This window comes from Periplaneta americana, chromosome 13, assembly GCF_040183065.1.
Source record: "Periplaneta americana isolate PAMFEO1 chromosome 13, P.americana_PAMFEO1_priV1, whole genome shotgun sequence".
In the NCBI taxonomy this organism is placed as follows: domain Eukaryota; kingdom Metazoa; phylum Arthropoda; class Insecta; order Blattodea; family Blattidae; genus Periplaneta; species Periplaneta americana.
Genome location: NC_091129.1, coordinates 102,037,422 through 102,060,076, shown reverse-complemented (window position 1 = coordinate 102,060,076; position 22,655 = coordinate 102,037,422). Strand labels below are relative to the sequence as shown.

The following is a 22,655-nucleotide window of genomic DNA, read 5'->3' as shown; positions in this document are numbered from 1 at the left end:
AACAAGAGAATACAATGCCACTAAAAATATTCTCAAAATCAAACTACTTGGACATTAATATCAACAGGACGTCTGCTGTTTGTAATTTACAAATTCTCTGTGATTTCCATTTAATCTACTTACATAATTTTGGGATATTAGGGACGCCTCCGGGCCCCATCTGTTCCTCGGCATCGTCCACTCCATCGACCTTGCCACGCAGCAGTAAGTCTAGAAAATAAAATCATTGTGGCAGCTTCGAAGTTTATAGTTTGATATTAAATTATCAACTATGGCTTGCTACTTATATGCAATGAAGAAGGGTGTGACAGTCTTGGCTAAGCCGTGGGTACTGTGTATTGAGTACGGGCGTGAGCAGAATTTACGTTACCAGAATTCAGAAATTCGGGATACTGGATTTTTGACGTAAATATGTACCTTTTCACAAGACCCAGAAATGAATTTTCAACATTTACAACATATATACTGTTTATTTTTTTCTCTCTTTGGAAATATCAAAGATATCTGCATGAAAATTTTCTTATATAGGCCTATTTAGCAAGGTTGAGGGAATAGTTATTAAAAAGTACATTGAAATTGGTTAAATATTTTGATCACAATAAAAGTCTTAATTCTGGATAAAAATTTAAAAGGAATTAAAAACAACGCTGCATTAAAGTACCAACATCTCTGGATATATTGTTCGTATGGGAGAGTTTCTCATTTCCTTGTATCAAGAATGGAGAGAAATTTACACTCTGCCTAAAAATTGCTACTATTGAGGTCATTTTACATGAAAAATTAATTAATTATTTTTATAATTATAAATTAATAATTTACTCATTCATTCAATCACAGTGTTCTGCTCAAGGGCAGGTCCTTCACTACAAACCCAGCATTCTCCAGTCTTTCCTATTTTCTGCCTTCCTCTTTGTCTCCTCACATGATCTATATATCTTAATGTCGTTTATCATATGATATCTTCTTCTACCCCGAACTCTTCTCCCGTTCACCATTCCTTCCAGTGCATCCTTCAGTGACGGAGCCAATTCCTTTTCCTCTTTCTGATCAGTTTCAGAATCATTCTTTCTTCATCCACTCTTTCCAACACAGCTACGTTTCTTATTCTGTCTGTCCAATTTACACGCTCCATCCTTCTCCATATCCACACTTCAAATGCTTCTAGTCGCTTTTCACTTCGTCGTAATATCCATGTTTCTGTCCCATACAATGCTACACTCCACACCGTCTCTTAGTTCTTTCTCCAGAGGTTCGCAGAAAATGTTCCTTTTTATTCTAAGCTTCCTTTGCCATTGCTATTCTCCTCTTGACTTGTTGGTAGCAGCACTGTTTATAGCACACCCCAAGTATTTGAAGCTGTCCACTTGCTCTACTGCTTCATTTAGATTTCGCAAGTTTACCTTCTTTATTTTTATTCCTATGACCATGGTCTTCGTCTTATACGCATTTATCTCCATCCCATACTGCTCACAGCCGTCATTTAGCTCCAGTAGCATATCCCTTAGTATCAGCTCCTCTTCTGCTAACAATGCCATATGAGCAAATCTTACACCGTTTATTCTTTTCCTCCTACTATCACTCCTCCCATGTTCTGAAAACAATGTTCTTTGGATAATGTTCTAATATTTCTACAATGTATTTATTTAAAGGCAGCTTATATTCAATAAAAATTATTTTTACCAGGGATAAATAAAACTCCAAAATTTTCATCAGAAACGGCCTCTTTTACCAGGAGCCACCACATTTTGCCCACACATTCGATGAAAAAACTAATCGAGCTAAGATAAAGATACTTTTACTGAAGTATATGAAGCAATATTAAACAGCAATGCAAACACACGCTCTCAGATACGTTCTGTGCTCTTCACTGAAATGTCTAGAGGCAATAGATGCGCAAGAAATATAACAATACAAATCTAAAAGCACATTTGAATTTCTTCCTCCAACCAATGCAGTCTATTAGTCACAGTGACATAAAAAATCAGTCTTAAAAATTTGACAAAACTGTCATTAGAAAATAAACTTCTTGTTTATAAAGTCGTACTAAAACCAATCTGGACATACGGCATCCAACTGTGGGGAACTGCTAGCAACTCAAATATTGAAATACTGCAGGGGTCTCAGTCCAAAACTTAACGTTCCATATTCACTGCACCATGGTAGGCCTATGTCCGTAACAATGTTATTCATCGTGACTTAAACATTTCAACTATGAAAGAAGAAATCTCTAAGTTCAGTAAAAATACCTGCTCCGATTAAATCAACACCCTAATCATTATGCATTAAATTTGCTGGATAATAGTCAAACAATAAGAAGACTTAAAAGGACCAATGTTCTTGATCTTCCATTCATTTTTACTACAGCTATTTGAAACATTGTTATTTTTCTTTTGAAGTTTTGTCATGGGATAACATCTCCATTCCTGTCATATTCTTTTATAATATTTACTTATTGTCTATTGTAGACAGATTGTAAAAAATGTTATGTTTTATTTAACGACGCTCGCAACTGCAGAGGTTATATCAGCGTCGCCGGATGTGCCGGAATTTTTTTCCCCGCAGGAGTTCTTTTACATGCTAGTAAATCTACTGACATCAGCCTGTCGCATTTAAGCACACTTAAATGCCATCGACCTGACCCGGGATCCAACCCGCAACCTTGGGCATAGAAGACCAGCCAGATTGTAAATGTTCTATAAGTTACAATGAATGACTGTAGTGTAAACATTTTAAGTACAAATGAAACATTTCCCATTCTTCCTGATAAAATAAATTTTCTTCTTTCCTAATGAATTGCTCACTAAAAAATTCTTCTATTACAGCACTAATCTCTAAGCACCTATTTTTTTTGTTGTTTTCGCATGTTTGCTGAGCAGCAGACCTGAACTGTGTAAGTAGGGTTGGATGCCGATGAGCTATATTCCTTACACTGTTGCAATTTTCTTGGAGACTAGGTAACCAAACGCAGGATCCTACAGTTCTCAATATGAAGGGTGATCATACTGACCTTTATACATGTTAAATCCATCCCTGGAACAGCTGACGACTGATGGACCTGAGACCAGGGCCAGTAAGGCTGTGATGGGAATAACGAACGTCGATTGTCTCCACATATTGGATCGATTGCAGGCGTCTTTTGACGTCCCTGTATAATGAAGTTAATTATATCAGAGACTAAATTCACTCTACAAGGAAGTGTTAAAATACTCTGCCAAAAAAAGAATATCTAATAAAAGCAACAACAAAAGAAAATATAGAAGAGGAATGAAAAAATGTAGAAGAATGTATTATAAAAGCAATATATGAAGCAATATGAAAAAAAAAGGAAATTAAGAAAACGTAAAAGATTAAGTATATGAAATGAACAGATAGAAGAAGCAGTAAAATATAAGAAAAACAGAATACTTAAAATTTTTACAGCGCAATACAGAAGAAATGGAAAGAGTAGGAGGCTGTTCAGTAACCTTTATATGAAACAACGAGTCAAAGTCAGGATAGGAGAAATGTCAGATGGAAGTGAAATAGGGAGAGGAGTATGACAAGGATGCCTTTATCACCTACCCTGTTCAACATCTACTTGGAACATTTAGCGAAGAACTGTTTTCAGAACGTGGGAGGTGTGACAGTAGGAAGAAGAAGAAGAAGAAGAAGAAGAAGAAGAAGAAGAAGAAGAAGAAGTTGTATAAGATTTGCTGATATGGCGTTGTTAGCAGAAGAGGAAATGATCTAAGGGATATGCTAGTGGAGCTAAATTACAGCTGTGAGCAGTATGGGATGAAGATATATGCCAACAAGACGAAGACCATGGTCATAGGAAGAAAAGTAAAGAAGGTAAACTTGCGAATTCGAAACGAGGCAGTAGAGCAAGTGGACAGCTTCAAATACTTCAAATGTACTATAAGCAGTAACATGAGCTGCTGCGAGGAAGTCAAAAGAAGATTAGCAACAGCAAAAGAAGCTTTTAATAGAAAAAGGAGCGTCTTCTGCGGACCTCTGGAGAAAGAACTAAGGAAAAGACTAGTGAAGTGCTTGTGTGGAGTGTAACATTGTATGGAGCAGAAAAGTGAACATTACGACGAAGTGAAGAGAAGCGACTAGAAGTATTTGAAATGTGGATATGGAGAAGGATGGAGCGTGTGAAATGGATAGACAGAATAAGAAACGAAGCTGTGTTGGAAAGAGTGGATGAAGAAAGAATTATGCTGAAACTGATCAGAAAGAGAAAAAGGAATTGGTTGGGTCACTGGTTGAGCAGAAACTATCTTCTGGAAGAAATGGTGAACGGGAGAAGAGTTCGTTTATCTCTTACATCTGTGTTACGAGAAGAACGAGGAATGTGTTAGCGGCAATGTTGCCAGACTGCTGAAACTTCAAACTTGACGTAAAGATTGGTTGTGAGTCTTCCGAGACTCGATATTGATCAAGTCCCGAAGTCAGCAGTTGTTTATACCTGACTGAACTTTTATCTACTTTGGAAACTGTTATATATGTATAAACAATCAAGTAGCCTATTTCAAACATCATTTACCTTTCAGTGTATAATAATCCGTTCCCCAGTCTTTATTTAATTACTACGCCCTTATTAAAAGGCTAGAAATTTTCTTTTCATATGTTTAAGATCAAGTATGCAATCTCAAGTAAAAAGATATTAATGTCATGTTTTGTCTCTCTTAGAAATGCAAATTTATTTGAGAATTTTTTTTTTAAATTTATATAACCATAGGTAATATCATATAATAGAACCAGAACATTTTGATAACTAAAATACTGTTCTGTTTTGTCTTTTTGTTTCATTTAAACATTTATGTTATTTGTTTCAATGACGTAGCCTATGTTATTCACAGTTACGAAATCTTACCACGTCGACCAAATGCTATTTCGAGAATGACGAGCGAGACTCGAAGCGCACGAGAATAACGAGACGAGACTCGAAAGACAAATGCAACGAACACAGCGAGCGAGAACTGCAGTTAGTTTTCTTCATCCCTACTTTCAAACAGCTGTATCTCCATTAGAAGTCTGCACGGGCTCGGGTTGAAATTCACTTATGTTTGTCGATTTCGGGCCGGGCTCGGACTTTAAGTTGTCCATCCGGTACCCATCCAGAACAGTAGACTACCGGTATCGTAGGTTATAGCATAGTCTAGTATATACAGTCACGAAGCTCAATACGTAGTAAATATGCATCCATAGATAGTTGCTAACCACTAGGATCGCTAATATCGCCTCATTACAGACAATGCGAATATTGTGCCGGCACAGTCAATTGTTCCTAGCACCCTCAAAACTCAAGCTTCGTGACTGTATATACTAGACTGTGGCTATAGTTCGACTTCACATTTCGTAACGGTATTTGTCTCGTCTCCACTCTGTCTTAGACACAGAGCATTGACTGAGAGATTACCCTTCCTCATACTCCTACTACTGTCGGTGACTCAGGAGAAGACGAGAACGGACTGAGGAGGAAGGGACGTGGACAGATAACGTACGACAACATGTGCAATATTTGTACTGCAGTAAGCAGTAACATTAGGTCTCCTTCTGTTCAACTTAGCTTTAATTTCCATACGCATTGTTACTCATGTTTCCTGCACGAGTAATAACCTGGCTACTGGGATGCTTATCTGAGCGATGTTTATAATAATCAACAGCGATAGTCAAGAAGGTCACATTCTTTCCGCTCGTCTTCTCCTGAGTAACGGACAGAGTGATATCTCTCGCAGCTGTCCCTGTGGCCTGTGGCCTCTGCTTTATCTGCTAGTCTCCGAGTTTCGGATCGGGCTCGGATTGATAATTATAAACTAATCGCGGATTTCGGGTAGGGTACAACTAAGGCCGTAACGTGCCGGGCCGGGCCAAGTCTAAGAATTTCGTCTCATGCAGACCTCTAATCTCCATAACCATTGAAAATTTGAGATATGCTTATATGAACTTTTTCACTCAGAAAAGTGCATATTACCACTTCAAAAATATTTACTATTCCTTCTGAATCACCCTGTATAAACAGAATTATGGAGAAATTACAGAAGTCACACATACCAAGTTCAGTCTGCATAACGGAAGCTAGTTTACAGTTAATAGCATTTCAATTAAATAAAATTGTCCGTAAGCACAATGTGTGATAGTCTTAACGAAAAATAAAGCCTCCCAGTTTGACTTTCTTCCCAAAGAGAATCATGCCAAGGATTGCGTCGCTCTTTATAATTCATCGCCGTCGTCCGGATTAGAATCTACGAACCTTTGACTCAATGCTGTGAGACTAAAGAGACCAATCGTGTTTAAGTCATTCGTTATCTCGTGAAGCCAAATAGCTACTTGTGTGCGCACTCTATAGTGTCTTCTCTCCCATAAATATATTTATGCTCGACCATGCCGAAACGTAGTAATTATACACCTGGTAGCAGACCTTTAATGCATGTCATTAAAGTACACCTACTCATTAAAGGTCAGGTATTTCAGCCAATGACGACTCAGGTTAAAACTGTTCAGCCAATGACAGGTCAGCTTTCTACCGTTATAAAACCGCAAGTATCGATTATTCTCGGATATGCAATCGAAAGGGAATTAGCGAAAAGTCACGGAGGCTGGAAATCCAATACTGTCGCAGAAGGTTATGTTCTGTTACTATAATAATTAGCGTTAATTGTAAATAATATTCAAATAAATTCAATTTGTCATCTCGTTTTTCAATGTCTAATTTAATTTCAATGTTATCTCTGTAGGTTCTTATGGCCTAGCAAGGTCAATGTGGATATCTGTTCCTCGGAAAAAATCAATACTTTCGCGTCTGCGCACATCTCACAACATACGGAACATTGCTGAAGGTCAGATACAATTAAAATTAATAATATCAAGTTAGAAATATGGTCGAGCATAAAAAGTCGTATGAAACTCGCCTATAATGGTAATCAAGAAGCTCGTATGAAAATTATGAAACTCGCTTGCGCTCGTTTCATAAATATCTATACTCACTTCTCAATTACCTTCATTATAGGCTCGTTGCATAATGTACTATTAAGCTTTTTAACTTTAAAATTAAATTCAATAACAGATAATAAGAAACAGTCTGTTCCTCGTCCAACCATTCATTCCAGTCCACAAAGAACTAATGATTTCGTAGCATATACAGCGTGATTCACTAGGATTTACTGTCCCTTACGGAGCTGATTTCCGAAGACATTCTGAGCAAAACATGTGTCCTAATCTCAATATTTTCAGAGTTACACTAATTTGAAGTTGTTAGTAAAATATATATTTTCTTTAGTTTTAAGAGTAAAAAAATAACACAAATAGAGAATGAACTATTCAGAAGTATAATTTCTTTAATTGGCTAGTGTTCTGAAGCTAATGTGCTGTTAATTGTTTTGTACAGATTTTGTTTTTTAATTTTTAACTAAAAATTACATCATTCTTACGCACCTATCACAAAAATTGTCACAAATCATACGACTTTAGAAACTTTATCCTTTACAGTTCAATTATGCATCCCAATGTACAGTCTTAAAGAATTTACAAGAGTGGCGTGATTTGTAACAATTGCTGTGCTAACTGCATTAGAAAATGTAATTTTGCAGTTAAAAAAAATTGTATGAAGAAACTATGGAATTCACAACACATTTTTAGCTTGTGAGTATTAACTAATTAAAGAAATGATACTCCTGAATAGTTCATTTTTTATCTGTAATATTCTTTTACTCTTAAAACTCAAGAATAATGGCATTTTACAAACAACTTCAAATTAGTGTAACTCTGAATACATTGAGATTAGGTCAAATGTTTATATGACATTTTTTGCTCAGAATGTCTTCGGAAATAAGCTTCGTAAGGGACGGTAAATCCTTGTGAATCTACTTGTATAAGAACCTTATGGTAGGGGTAAGTGAGCTCGCTGGCTACAAGTAGAAGCGGAGGTAGGGAGGGAGGAGGAGGAGGGAGTCAGTTTTCTTCTTCTCCTGACGCGCAGAAAGTTTTCAAGAGTTAACGAATGGTCTATATTTGATTCGGGTTCGGGGTGATTACCTGGTTAAAGCTTTATTAGCCGTTTCCGAAAATTGTAATGAAAGATCACGTGACCCTACAGGGAATCTCCTGACTCACCTGCCAGAGTACCATCTCATCAGGTCATCACTTATTCCCCCGATGCTGCATAACCTCGCAGTCGATACGACATCGTTAAATAATTCAACTAGATAAAAATTCGTCACACGTCATAGACCCTATCATTCATGCTACGCGAAATATAATGAAGAATTTTAATGTTGCGAAATGTAATGAACGCGCCATATGGCAACAGAGACTACGGTGGCGTGATCTTCTCTCATTTATTTCTATTGCATGTTTGGAAAAAACAGAACCGCATATTGCGTGCTGTTTACTTTGTAGTTCGTAGCTTCCTCATAACTCATTAATATTTCAGTAAACAGCGGGGACAGACTAATATTCCACCGGCGAATGGATAACACGCATATTATTTTATTTTTCGTCACAATTTGGTTCTTTTAATGGAAAATGTCATATAAGCTCAATGTTTCACAAAGTTAAACTTCATCGTTATTGATAAAAATTCAAAAAACAAAATTTCGATGATGTTTAAAAAATATCAAGCGACTCGAAAATAGTCACGTTATAACACAATACGACTGTGAATCGATATTTCCTGTGCTTGGTTTTATTTCACCCCTTTCCTGTCCGTCATCAGTTTCAGAAATTTACTGTCCCGTTTCCACTTGCTGAGAATTACAAGAAAATTTCATGTGCGGTGGATTGTGCCAAAGTGTAATAACATTGACGCTACTTGAATTTAGGGCGAATTTTATACTGAACAATGCTTAAGCATGATTTATAGTACCGTAAAGAATTTGCAGTTTGAAATGTTGGCAAACAAATGGTAGGGAGGTGATAAAAATAGAAGAAAGTAGAGCATATAAAGATTAGAAGAAATAAAGTACTCTAATACAATAAAATAGATATTAATTGACTTACTAAAATCCTATTTCACTAATGTTACCTTCACCAAAATATTTGAACGGAGCCGCCATTTTTTAGTCGATTATCTATGAGGGAAACAAATTACGATCGCAAAGCATGTTTTACAGTAGGGTCTACCGTAAAGAATTTGCAGTTTGAAATGTTGGCAAACAAAGAAACAAATGCTATGGTAGTGATAAAAATAAACAAATGCTAGGGAAGCGATAAAATTAAACAAATGCTATGGAAGCGATAAAATTGTGCAATAAGCAGCCAGGATTGGTTGAAAGACGTCCTTTCGTACCGTTTAATTGGTAAAAAGTACTATGACCTAGTAAAAGTGTAATAGTCAAGATAAAAAAAGCTTTATAAACGATATGGCATTCACTTCTGAATTGTCACGAAAGAATTAAAATAAATTAACAATTAAAATTATTATTAAAAGAAAGGAAACGTACGAAATGAAATAATCTCCGAGGTGTTAACAAAAGTTAACATTTTCTTAACTGGCGTATAATTTTTTTTATAGAACTGTGTCCCATTAAGAAGGAAACAACGTCACGTTGCGGTCCACGATCCTCGATCCGAGGACGACAAGATCGAGTCTTTGGTACACAGCAACGAGCATTAGTCTATGTGGAATTCCACGATTTGGAAATCGTAGCCAATAAAGCTGTCTTGCCACGATCGGAGATTCTTTTCGTACATTAAATGAATATCTGCTAATTCAACATCAGTGAATCCTTCCATTACGTCAAGTGAGCTTTCTATAAGGTTAATGACCCTTAACTCACTCAGGAAGTGTGTTTATGCTGGAATATTGTACATGCGATTGAAAGACGTGCGTATAGTCTAAGCTGACAGGCGTTTCGTAGTACGATCATTCATAAACATCAGACCGTAAAATACGTGACATATTTATGGAAAAAACTATTAGAGCAAGGGAAAAAGTAAATAGGGAGTTTTTTTACATCGATTTTTCTTCAACGAATATCACAATATCTGCTAGTATGGTTCCTAACATTCTGTAATATACAGAGATCTCTTATTATTACATCACACCTGTTTCTAAGATTCCTCGCAAGAAGAAAAAATTAATGTAGGCTATTTATTTATTTATTTATTTATTATTGCTTTATTTTACGACGCTGTATCAACATCTCAGGTTATTTAGCGTCTGAATGAATTGAAGGTAATAATGCCTGTGAAATGAGTACGGGGTCCGAAAGTTACCAAGTATTTGCTCGTATTGGGTTAAGGGGAAACCCCGGAAAAACCTCAACCAGGTAAGTTGTCCCGACCGGGATTCGAACCCGGGCAACCTGGTTTTGCAGTCAGACGCGCTAACCGTTACTCCACAGGTGGGGACTTATAGGCTATTTCTTTCTGCAACTAAGATAAGTAGGCCTACCTAAATTTTGATTAAACCGTGTTACTTCCCCCTCTAATTGAAGGCCTCTTTACTTTTTACTGTAGACACAAGAGTGGTATCATGTTTTTTCAAGTAGCATATTCTGTTAACATAATTATTCACACAATTCAATCAAATGAGATATAGAGGTCTAATGTGTTTACAGGCAGTTTACAACCAGAAAACTGTAAACCTCAATTTCGAGAGTTATCAGTTTTTAATCCTGAAGTTTCTCAATTAAGGACCATAGAATATATTTTAAGAATTAAATTATATAATCCATATTTCTCATTAGCCTATATTCCTTAAATAACTTGAATCCGTGTGGTTGGCAGCAACATTTGATGATATTTGACCTAAGAAGTGCACATTTACAGCAGTAATATCGTATAATACAGGATGATTCACGAGGATTTTCCGCCCTTTACGGAGCTTATTTCCGAAGACATTCTGAGCCTTGCTGTGAACGCGTGATCTTGGTCAGCTTGCAGTCAGCAGTCAGCGCGAGCGCTATGGAAATCAAAGATAGCCGTATGCAGTTACGTAGAGCGACGAGTGCTGCTCACAAGCGTGCGGCCAAGTGTACTCAAGCGGACGGAGACATTTTTTTAATGTGTTGTAAACTCTCCAAGACTGTAAATTAGGATGCAAAATTGAACTGCAAATAATTAAGTCGGTGAAAGTGGTGTGATTTGTAATAATTATTGTTGTGATAAGTGCGTAAGAATAATGTAATTTTCTAGTTGAAAATAGAAAAAGATGTCTGTACGAAGCAACTAAGAAGTTCACAGCACATTTTTAGCTTCATAATACTTTCCAATTAAAGAAATTATACTTCTGAATGGTTCATTCCCTATTTGTATTATTTTTTTACCTTCAAACTAAAGGAAAAACGTATTTTACAAACAACTTTAAATTAGTGTAACTCTGAAAATATTGAGAATAGGAGGAACTATGTTTATATGACTTTTTTGCTCAAAATGTCTTCAGAAATAAGCTCCGTAAAAGAAGGTAAAACCTCGTGAATCACTCTGTATAATAATAATAATAATAATAATAATAATAATAATAATAATAATAATCATCATCATCATCATCATCATCAATAGCTATCAGGGTTTAGGCCATTTGGCCTGTTCCGTCTCAGGTGAAAAGCTGGTCTCTCCATCGCTTCTTCGGGCGTCCACGGGCTTTGAAACAAAGCCGGACTAATAATAATAATAATAATAATAATAATAATAATAATAATAATAATAATAATAATAAATTATTAGGTTTAAAATTTCTTTACAAGTAAAAATGAGGACACCACATTAATCGGACCCTTCCCAACCATAAATAATAGCTTACAAATTCATATGCATACAAAATGGCAAAGTCTTATGTTTAATATGCTGCATGTTTTGATACATAATTTCTAAATTATCATAATCTTAGTATGAATATAGAAATGCATAAAAACTACAAGAATGAACTTCATTGTTCAATAAAGTGTTAGTCACTCATGTTCCAATAGCAGATAACTTCATTTAAACGGCCCACGAATATTTGTCTGTTGATTGATTTTCTTTAAAATATCAGAAATTTTAGCAAGTATGAATAAATGTACTTAAATATAGAGTCCTTTCACTATCTCCACATTTCTCTCCATTTGAATTAAATGGCAAAATGTTCGGAGAGCTTGGCAAAGAACAGACAATGCTGTTTAGTCAACTGTCCGCACAGAGGTTGGGACCTAATAAGTAACGCCAATATGACATTCCTCATGAGGCAACTAAGCCAGGAGATAGTGGGGTAGGCTGGTCAGTTTCATTCCTCCTCCATTACTTACAAGTTGACTAGTAACATATTCCACTAATCAGACTTCAGATGTATACAAACAATTATTGTTCTCCCTCTGACCCATATCGTCAAGTGAGATGTACTGCCTGATCAGCCAGAACCTCAATCAGAAGTAAGAACTCACGATTATCGCTTGAAAGCTCGTGTAAACCAATTACGTAGGCAAATTGAGATAACAGAACAAACAGAACCTCATGAGAGTCGTATGGGAATTGACTAATAAAGCTTAAGAATAAGAAAATGGAAGACTAACTTTTTTAAAATCTTAAAAAGATGTCTAGTGTCCTTCTAATCTTCCGACTCGTCAGTAAAGCGAAAATCCTAGACAAGTCGATAATCTTACCTGTCGCTGCTTAAAAGCCAAGCATTTTTATAATTAAATCCACAGGTCCAAATTCCTGACATTCGCGTTGATTTTGAAAATTCCTCCCGCACAGTAATTTAATCCTTAAAAATGAGGACATACCATATCTCTAATAATAATAATAATAATAATAATAATAATAATAATAATAATAATAATAATAATAATAATAATAGTGTAAGGCAGTGGTGGTCAACTCGCTGCCCTGTGACGTCATCTCAGACAGCTCTGAAGCCCGCTGCGCTCGTGTTTCGCTGCCGCGGGCACAGCGGAGGCTTGCGAAGGTGGCTGCTTTTTCGTGATAATAAACGTTTCTCATACTGATCAAATTACACTTAAAGTAATGTGAATGCCTAATACTGGTATTTACATTTATGAAAGCAATTGGTTGATAAGTTAGGGATGAAATGAAAGCTGAATAAAACTAAATATACTGCATTTTAAATTTCTACTTTTTCTTTTCATTTTGTTAATGCATGACCATTAGTAAAAATATTTCCTGATATTCTGTAATGCTAATTTTACGAGATTTTTTAGCCTCTTTATTGCGTACTGATTGCTCAATATTATGCACTATGATCTGGATAGTGCATGAACTGAGAAAATTTTGTAGATTGTAGTCAGATGAATTAGCTAGTTCTGTGGTGGGATTTACTTATTTTCATTAAAGAAAACAATGCTCGTAGGTGTATGTGGATCCGAACATGCACAGTCTGTCGAAAGCTGCTGATGAAGCCAGAGAAATCTGACTAATGGAAAATGTGAATAAAAATCACACAGACTTTTTCGTGCTTTTATACAGTACGGATATCACCTTCAGTTCATTATCACACTATCAGGCTGTCATTTCTAGCTGAAGCTAAGCAGGAGCACAATCTACATCCATCGTAGATAGGTCTATGATATAGGGAAAAATAAGATAACAGTACTTTTGAAACAGTTCCGAGGAAATAACAGTTCCAGAAAAAGAAATATAGGTCGGAACACTCTGTTCTAAAATAACAGTAGGAGTTTCTGACAATCTTTCTCATAGGAACTGGAGTACTGTGTAACGTACCGTCCAGCTATCTTGTCTGGAACACTCCAGATACTCTCTCAGAGACCATAACAGTTCCAGCCTAAATGTTCTCCTTGGGTGTACAGTAGTTCCTTCAGAATTGAGTATGTTATAAGAAGAGCGAAATTTTTTACTACAGTGAATTTGCAGGGCGCGTTTAAATATTAAATAATCAATCCGATTGGCGAATCGGCTTCAGTTATATTGTTTGCTATTAATATAGCAATAAGAATGGAAAGAAAACCAAATTGTGAGATTGTGCCTATTATTATTATTATTATTATTATTATTATTACTATTTCAAAGTCACTGTTTTACTATATAAAATGAAAAAAATTACACCGCACTGTATTGTGTAATAAAATTCGTATATTGTAACATATCTGCCTTCTGAAGGATACACTGGAAGGAATGGTGAACGGAAGAAGAGTTTGGGGCAGAAGAAGATATCAGATGATAGACGACATTAAGATATTATATGGATCATATGCGGAGACTAAGAGGAAGGCAGAAAATAGAAAAACTGGAGAATGCTGGATTTGCAGTGAAATACCTGCCCTTGGGCAGAACACTATGAATGAATGACTACGGTAACAACAATGCAAATGTAGCCAAACTAATCTCATTGTTTATTACAAATAAATTAAGAAGCTTTAATAGAGACTAATATCACGTAGTAGTAATATACCTTATTTAACAGGAGAAATGATCAAATTATTGCGATGTTTTATGGTTTGTATAAATTACTGTTACACCTGACTGTAATAGCTGTCGTGGTTCGAATTGCATTATGGTCTAAGATTGTTGAAAACGGAACTAGTTCCGAAACAATATAAAATTTGGGTGATTATTACGTTATGTCAGACGCTTGCTGTTATTTCTGAACTGTTCTTTGAAACTAGTACTTTCTTGGAAACGAAACTCTTGGAAAAGTTCCAGAAAAAGAACGATTTTTCCCAACGCTAGGCTATGAAAATCTTGAAATCTGACATAATACGTTTAACTCTTGAAACTGTGAATGAAATTCCTGACGACTTTTGTGACAGCCTACTACTTGTATTCAACATTGCAGCTAACTTCTGTCAAGAGCCGCTACTGAACGAGAGATATGGTTGTATAATGCCGAGCACGAGGTAATGCACGCTTACACCGCACGGAAGGAGTGCCGAGCGCCCTTGTCCGTTTTCAGTCGAGTTGACGATCACTGGTGTAAGGTGTTGCCTTCAAACACCATGAAGGCTCACTGTGGGAACGGTTTCATGACCTCGGAACTGAAAAGACCAGGTACTCGATTTGACAATAGTCAGTAGAGATGAACAACGATCGAGAAAGCAAGATTAACAGCGCCCACAAAGCCGAAAACCCGCACGAAATGTTCTATACGTCGTGACGTTGACGTAAAGACTGCTGTGAGTGTTTCGAGACGCCGAGATTGATCACTCCCGAAGTCCCGAACGTCAAGCAGCCTTGAATCGCCACAGTTGTTTATACCTGACTGAACTTTCATCTACTTTGGCAACTGTTTATATATATAACAATCAAGTAGCCTATTTGAAACATCTCTACCTTTCAGTGTAAAATAATCCGTTCCCCAGTCTTTTTTTTTTTTAATTATTAGGTCCTTATTAAAAGTAAATTTGAGGACCGATAAGCTAATACAATGAAATTAGGAATGGTCAGGGTCCGTCTATGCTGTGAAATATTTCATTGTTCTTGTATGTAACCTCCCATTATGTTTGTTTATTTTGGCTATATTTTGGTATATATTTTTCATTCCGCTTTACAGTTGAATCTTCTTCACTCTTGCCAGCATTGGAAATTGTCACAGATGATCCAACATATTGCTACTTTAACAATATTTTATATGTTTTAACATTTTATTATTTTAATAATCTATGGTCATGGCTAACATAGCCCTTGTTTTAACATTTTAATTAATTTTAAGTTCACTATTGTCACGGTAGAAACTCATAATCAACTAATTATCCATATTGTACCATACACACGCAAGTACCAATTCTATTCATATATTTTAAGGCATAATTTCTTCTGAAGATGGCTTATTTAAGCCGAAAACGTTAAACTGAATAAATAATGTGACAAGTATTCTAATAATTAATATTTGTTAAGCAGATAAGCACAGACGGACTCTGACCATTCCTAATTTCACCTTATTAAAAGGCTAGGAATTTTCTTTTCATATGTTTGAGATCAAGTGTGCAATCTCAAGTAAAAAGATATTAACGTTATGTTTTATGTTTCTTCGAAATGCAAATTTATTTGAGAATTACTTTCTTTCTATATATATATATATATATATATATAACCATAGGTAATATCATATAATAGAACCAGAACATTTTGATAACTAAGATACCGTTCTATTTTGTCTTTTTGTTTAATTTAAACATTTATAATGTTATTTATTTCAGTGATGTATGTTATTCAAAGTTATCTTTCCACGCCAACCAAATGCTATTTCGAGATTGGTGAGCGAGACTCGAAGTGCAAGAGAATGACGAGACTCGAAAGACAAATGTAACGAACACAGCGAGGAGAGCGGCAGTTAGTTTTGTTCATCTGTAGTAGTCAGATGGATTCCGCGACTGTTCTCGAAGTCCAGGCAACGAAAAAAACCCACCACCAATGGAGATAAAACCTGGAACCTTCTAGTCCGTAGCTTTACGAACTGAGCTATCCAGACGTCAAATAATAATAATAATAAAATAATAATAATAATAATAATAATAATAATTATTATTATTATTATTATTATTATTATTATTATTATTATTATTATTATTATTATTATTGGCTTTTCTATAGCACGCGACACCGAAACTTCTACTTGCATTTTTTCTAAGTTCTACGGTGTGGGAATCTCTGACAGGTTAGGTTAGTTTAAGCTTTTTGTATGCCTTTGATATACGAATCTGTGGCAGGTTAGATTAGTTTAGGCTTTTGGTATGCCTTGGATATACGAATCTGACAGTTTAAGTTAAGTTAGTTTAGGCTTTTGGTATGCCTTGCATGTACTAAGGAAGTGAAATGTGCGTTTCGCGTTCAGTTTGAAGTGTTCTGCCTCTTTATTTCACGTAATTTTTACTTGGTTATTTAACGACGCTGTATCAACTACGAGGTTATTTATCGTCGATGGGATTGGTGATAGAGAAATATTTGGGAAGATGAGATCGAGGATTCGCCATAGATTACCTGATACTCGCCTTTGGTTTGATAAAAACTCGGAAAAAACCCAACAAGATAATCAACTCAAACGGAAATCGAAACCGCGCCCGAGCGCAACTCCGGATCGGTAGACAAGTGCCTTAGCCGACTGAGCTACGTCGGTGGTTGTATCACGTAGGCTATTAAATAATCACTTTTAGGTTACCTACACTGACCAATTCTTTCCAATTTTTAGATATTTTCTAATATGTTTTCAAGTCAATTGACGTCTTATATGAATTCTTCACATTCCAAACTACCTTCCCTCTGAAAATGAGACCATTTTGCCACTTTTTTCGTTAAAAATCATTCAGTAATTACCGTGTGCTATAGAAAACCATTATTATTATTATTATTATTATTATTAATTCACAAGGTCAATGTTACTTACGTCCCGCCCACTACAGACACATAGGCCAATTTTACACATATTTAGTATAACTTGTTGCTTCTTTGACAGGTTAGGTTTGGTTAGTTTAAGTTTTTGTTATAGCCTACCTTGCATATACGATTATAGCGCAATATTGGCAGTGATAAAAGTGAAATATTCGTTCAGTGGGCGTTGGATACTCTACATTCACCTTCACAATTACATTATTATTATTATTATTATTATTATTATTATTATTATTATAGGATCTAACCTAAGCACTATTTTGGAAAATCGTATTCCTAAACTAAACGTGCATCGTGAATCTGCCATGGAGAGTGGCGGACCTTAATAGAGATAGAAAAAAAAACAAGGAACGCAAGGTCTTATGTGGCCAGATAATAACTAATAATACAGAAATATTAATAACAATAAAGATTACTTGCCGTAGCTTCTCGTAGTGTTTGGAGCTCCTTGGATTCGACCCAGTACTAACAGAAGACGATAACTTACCGAAATCTCACGCTAGCCTGTATGCAGACGTACTGACGTCTTCCGTATTTATAAACACATATCTGAGCGGAGTTCGGGCTGGACTTGAGACGACCAATGACAAATATGCAGTCGAGCTGAAACTAGCCAATGAGAAACTTGCTTATGTCTCGTTGACAAGAGACATCAAAACTTGGGCAACAACAAACTACCTACGCGACAGGCGACGCAAGGCGTGGACCACATGCTGTCGTGAGTGATGGCAGGGCGCCTGTAGAAGCAGCGCACATACAAAATAGAACAGTTTGTACGCCAGTCTACCTCTTGCACATATTATGAGGAAAATCAGTACTATTTTTCATTTCCTCGTGATACAAAACATGAACAGCAAGCATTGTCATACTGCAGGAAATCAATTTGGAATATATGACTGATGTACACATTTTCAGAACTCCTGATATAGAGAAACTGGTTTTTGGTGTGCCTTCATTCCTAGCTAAATAATACGATGAATTCAGGCCCCATTCACAATGAAAATTAACCATAGACATAACATAAACATAAAATATTGCACCTACGTTTAGGCCTAATGGAAGAATTCACAAATAGGCCCTAATTACGTTTGCTAATACAATGAATTCAGAATCTATTCACAATAAAAATGTCTATAAACATAACATAAATATAACATCTCATACCTATAATAAATAAAATTATTCATAAGGAATTACGTTTATTAATACAATGAATTTAGGATCTATTTACAATGAAAATTAACCATAAACATAACAAGAATATAAGATCTTACACCAATGACAAAAGAAATCATTCATAAGGAATTACGTTTACTAATACAATGAATTCAGGATCTATTCACAATGAAAATTAACCATACACATATCATGAACATAAAATCCTGTACCTACGTTTAGGCCTCCTCGAAGCATTCACAAAGAACTACATTTACTAAACATAACACAAATAATCCACACCTGTGGAGTAACGATTAGGAGTCTGGCCGCGAAACCAGATGGCCCGGATTCGATTCCCGGTCGGGGCAAGTTACCTGGTTGAGATTTTTTCCGGGGTTTTCCCTATACCCAATATGAGCAAATGCTGGGTAACTTTCGGTGCTGGACCCCGGACTCATTTCACCGGCATTATCACCTTCATCTCATTCAGATGTTAAATAACCAAAGATGTTGATAAGGTGTCGTAAAATAACCTACTAAAATAAAAAAATAACACAAATTTAAATCTTATACCTATGAAAAATGAAATAATTAATAAGGAATTACGTTTACTAATACAATGAATTCAGGATCTATTCACAATGAAAATTAACCATAAACAAAATAGTATAAAATCTGATTGATACCTATGATAAAAGAAATCATTCATAAGGAATTACGTTTACTTATAGGCCTACAATGAATTTAGGATCTATTTGCAATGAATATTAACTATAAACGTAACATAATATAAAAATACGTATCTATGATAAATTAAATCATTCATAAGCAATTACGTTTAGTAATACAATGAATTGAGGGTCTATTTACAATGAAAATTAACTGTAAGCATAACATAAATATAAAATCTTATACCTATGATAAATGAAATCACTCATAAAGAATTACGTTTACTAATACAATGAATTCAGAATCTATTTACAATGAAAATTAACTGTACGCATAACATAAATATAAAACCTTACATACCATATTTTTGGTCATATTATAATAGTTTTAACAGTTCTCCCAATACGTATTATTTATACTTTTCCTGGATAGCGTTGTCGGTATAGCGCTGTGCTCGAGGTTGCGGGTTCGATCCCGACCCAGATCGATGGCATTTAAGTGTGCTTAAATGCGACAGGCTCATGTCAGTAGATTTACTGGCATGTACAATAACTCCTACGGGACAAAATTCCGACAAACCGGCGATGCTGATACAACCTCGGCAGTTGCGAGTGTCGTAAATTAAACCATAACTAATTAATTAATTCACACTGTTGTGTCAATAATGACAAGGAATTTTTTTTTTACGTTTCGTTATTTATTTTTGATTTCATATTCTTACAATTTGTTTGTGGTTAAATTAAGTTTCAAGGTAACCGAATTCGCCAACAGTAAGTTGTCAAAACACAGAGGATAAAAGAATGTTAGGAATGTGGCCAGACTGTTGCTGGTCGGTCTCACCTTCAGTCACTCTATTCCTCCCAAATATGTGACACTTAAGAAGTTCCAGTCCCGCTGTTACCAGGTAGTAATTCATAAAGTCAGTGATCCTGTTAATACAGCTGTAAAAGAATTAGTCACGCAGAGGGCAAACGAGTATTTTCACCACTCTTTCTCCCCCCCCCCCTTCTATTTTTTATAGACTGAACAGTCTGCTATGACCAAAACAAGAAGTTAATATTCACAAGAAACAATTTTGTAGAACGGTGTAGAAGTGGGCCTTCTATACCACGCGACACTGAATTCAATTCAATTTCAATTCAATTCAATTTATTATGCCATTAAACATACAGTGATAGGCTTCGTCACAACATACATTTGAAAATACACATATAATTGAAAACAGTAAAGTTTAATTAGAATGAAAACACAAAACATTTTGAAACTCTAAAATTAATGAAAACACTTCACTCAATGTAATAATTGTAACTAAACGTAAATAACTTTATTTATTAAAAAACAATTTCGAATGAATTTATGTTAAGAAACTCATCTACAGAGTAGAAAGGATTAATTAAAAGCCAATTATAAAATGTAACTTTGAAAATATTGGTTTGTAACTTATAACATTGACTGGGAAGCTTATTATATAATTTCATCGCCATGACAGAAAAATTTGTACTAGTTTTATGTAATCTACAGTATGGAAAATTAATTTGTTCACTATTTCTAATTTCATGATCATGTAAATTGGCTATTAATGAGTAATTGTCTATATTTTGTCGAGTGTAAAAGACTAGGTCGCATATATATAAATTTATGACAGTTAATATCTGTGATTGTTTGAAAAGAGGTCGACAGTGTTCAAGATAGTTTGATTGACATAGAATTCTAATGGCTTTCTTTTGCAAAATCAAGACACTCTCAATTTTGCTACCATTTCCCCAGAAAATTAAGGTATACCTAATTATCGACTGAAAGAACGAGAAGTAGGCACATCTTAAACAATTTTTAGAAACGCAAGTCACTAATTTCTTTAATAAATATGTAACTCTTGATAATTTTGTGCATATACACCGTGTTCCGCTTATAAGTATAACAAAAGAAATAGCTATAACTTCTGAATTAATACAAGTAGGCTATATAGTTGAAACCAACTGCTACAAAGAATGAAAACTGGGAATTTTTGTTACCTTATGTTCCATAAACCTCAACATGGCTTCCATTGGTGGCACGGGAAATATCCAACCGGTATTCAACCTCGACCCAAGTGTTATGAAGCATCTGTGGTGTAACATTGTTGACAGCAGCATAAATTCTTTCTTGTAAGTCTGCCAAATCACGTACTGGCGTCCTGTAGACCTGGTCCTTAACAAACCCCCACAGGAAAAAATCAGGTGGTGTTAGATCTGGTGATCTGGCAGGCCATGTGATGTACGGTGATCCTCTTCCGATCCATCTTGCAGGGAATTGTTCGTCTAAGAATGTGCGAACCATGTTGGCAAAGTGTGATGGAGCCCCATCTTGCTGGAAAATTGCTCCATCTGGGAGTTGTGGCACAGCATACAGTTGCAACATATCCAGGTACGTGTTTGCAGTGACTGTCTTTTCAGCAAAGAAATAGGGACCAATGATTCTGTCACGCATGATCCCACACCAAACATTCCATTTAGGGGAATCCCGTTGGTGTTCAATTACGACACTTGGATTTTCCGACCCCCAGATGCGACAATTGTGTCGGTTTACTTTTCCACTGACGTGGAAGGTTGCCTCATCTGAGAAACAGACTCGATACGATACGAACAGATACGATACGAATTCTCTTATTTAATGATCTGCGCATGCGTGAGTCTTCTAAATATAAGTAACAACAATGGATTAAAACTTCCCAATTTCCTCTTTACAATGGTACCAATCTTAACCCATTTGCATGCATTGTTATGAAATTATAACTATTTCTTTTATTATACTTATAAGCGGAACACGGTGTATATTCGATATGTTTTTCCTATGTTAAACTGGAGTCTATAAAAAGTCCTAGAAATCTGGTATAGTTTTGTATGTTGTCCTTTTTTTATTACATGATTTAGGGTAAAAGTTATGTTGATAGTATTTTCTTGATTAAGCAAAAAACCATTAGATTCAAACCATAAAGCTATCTGTGATATAATATCATTGGTTAGAGCATGTAATTCATTCAGAGTAGAGCTAGAGGGTGTGTATGTGTGTGTGTGTGTGAGTGTATGTGTGTGTGTATCCAATGCCTATCCACTTCACTTTATGTGATTCGGGTTCCGCATACTGCGGATAGATGGCAGGACTGTGACCCATTTTTCTAGTTGTACACCACTTCGGCGGGCCACGCTGTACATGATATGCATCTGTGGAGTGTTATGTCATGTACTAGGATGAGTGTATGTGTAAGTGTTCGTGTAAGTGTAGTGTCTGTAATGAGTGATGATGATGATGATGATGATGAAGGGAGAAGGGGGAACCCGGTGACGGGCGTGTTACGAAAAATGTGGAAAAATGGTTTAATTTTCAGAGGGAAGGTAGTTTGGAATGTGAAGAATTCATGTACAGTAAGACATCAGTTGACTTGAAAACAGGAAAGATTATGGATCGGTGTAGGCAACCAAAAAGTGATTATTATTTTAACACGTGAAATAAGAGGTAGAACACTTTAAAATGAACGCGAAATGGATATTTTACTTCACTCAGTGTATGGAAGACATAGGCTACCAAAA

The 22,655-nt window shown here is 35.7% G+C and overlaps 1 protein-coding gene across 6 annotated transcripts in view; it reads right to left on the bottom strand.

Moving 5' to 3' along the window:
- LOC138712172 (uncharacterized) overlaps positions 1–17,789 on the bottom strand; it is a 34,526-nt gene extending 16,737 nt beyond the window's left edge. For 5 of the 6 annotated variants that reach the window (XR_011335652.1, XR_011335651.1, XM_069843664.1 and 2 more), the window contains exons 1-3: positions 17,683–17,789; positions 3,008–3,145; positions 124–210 (exon numbers count right to left, since the gene is read on the bottom strand). Coding sequence is in view for 4 of the 6 variants with exons in the window: in XM_069843664.1 (XP_069699765.1) it covers positions 124–210; positions 3,008–3,113 (193 nt within the window). In the remaining 2 variants the exon portion in view is untranslated. The remainder of the gene's footprint in view (positions 1–123; positions 211–3,007; positions 3,146–17,682) is intronic. The other variant, XM_069843668.1, reaches the window with a different exon arrangement.
- Positions 17,790–22,655: the final 4,866 nt, after the last annotated feature.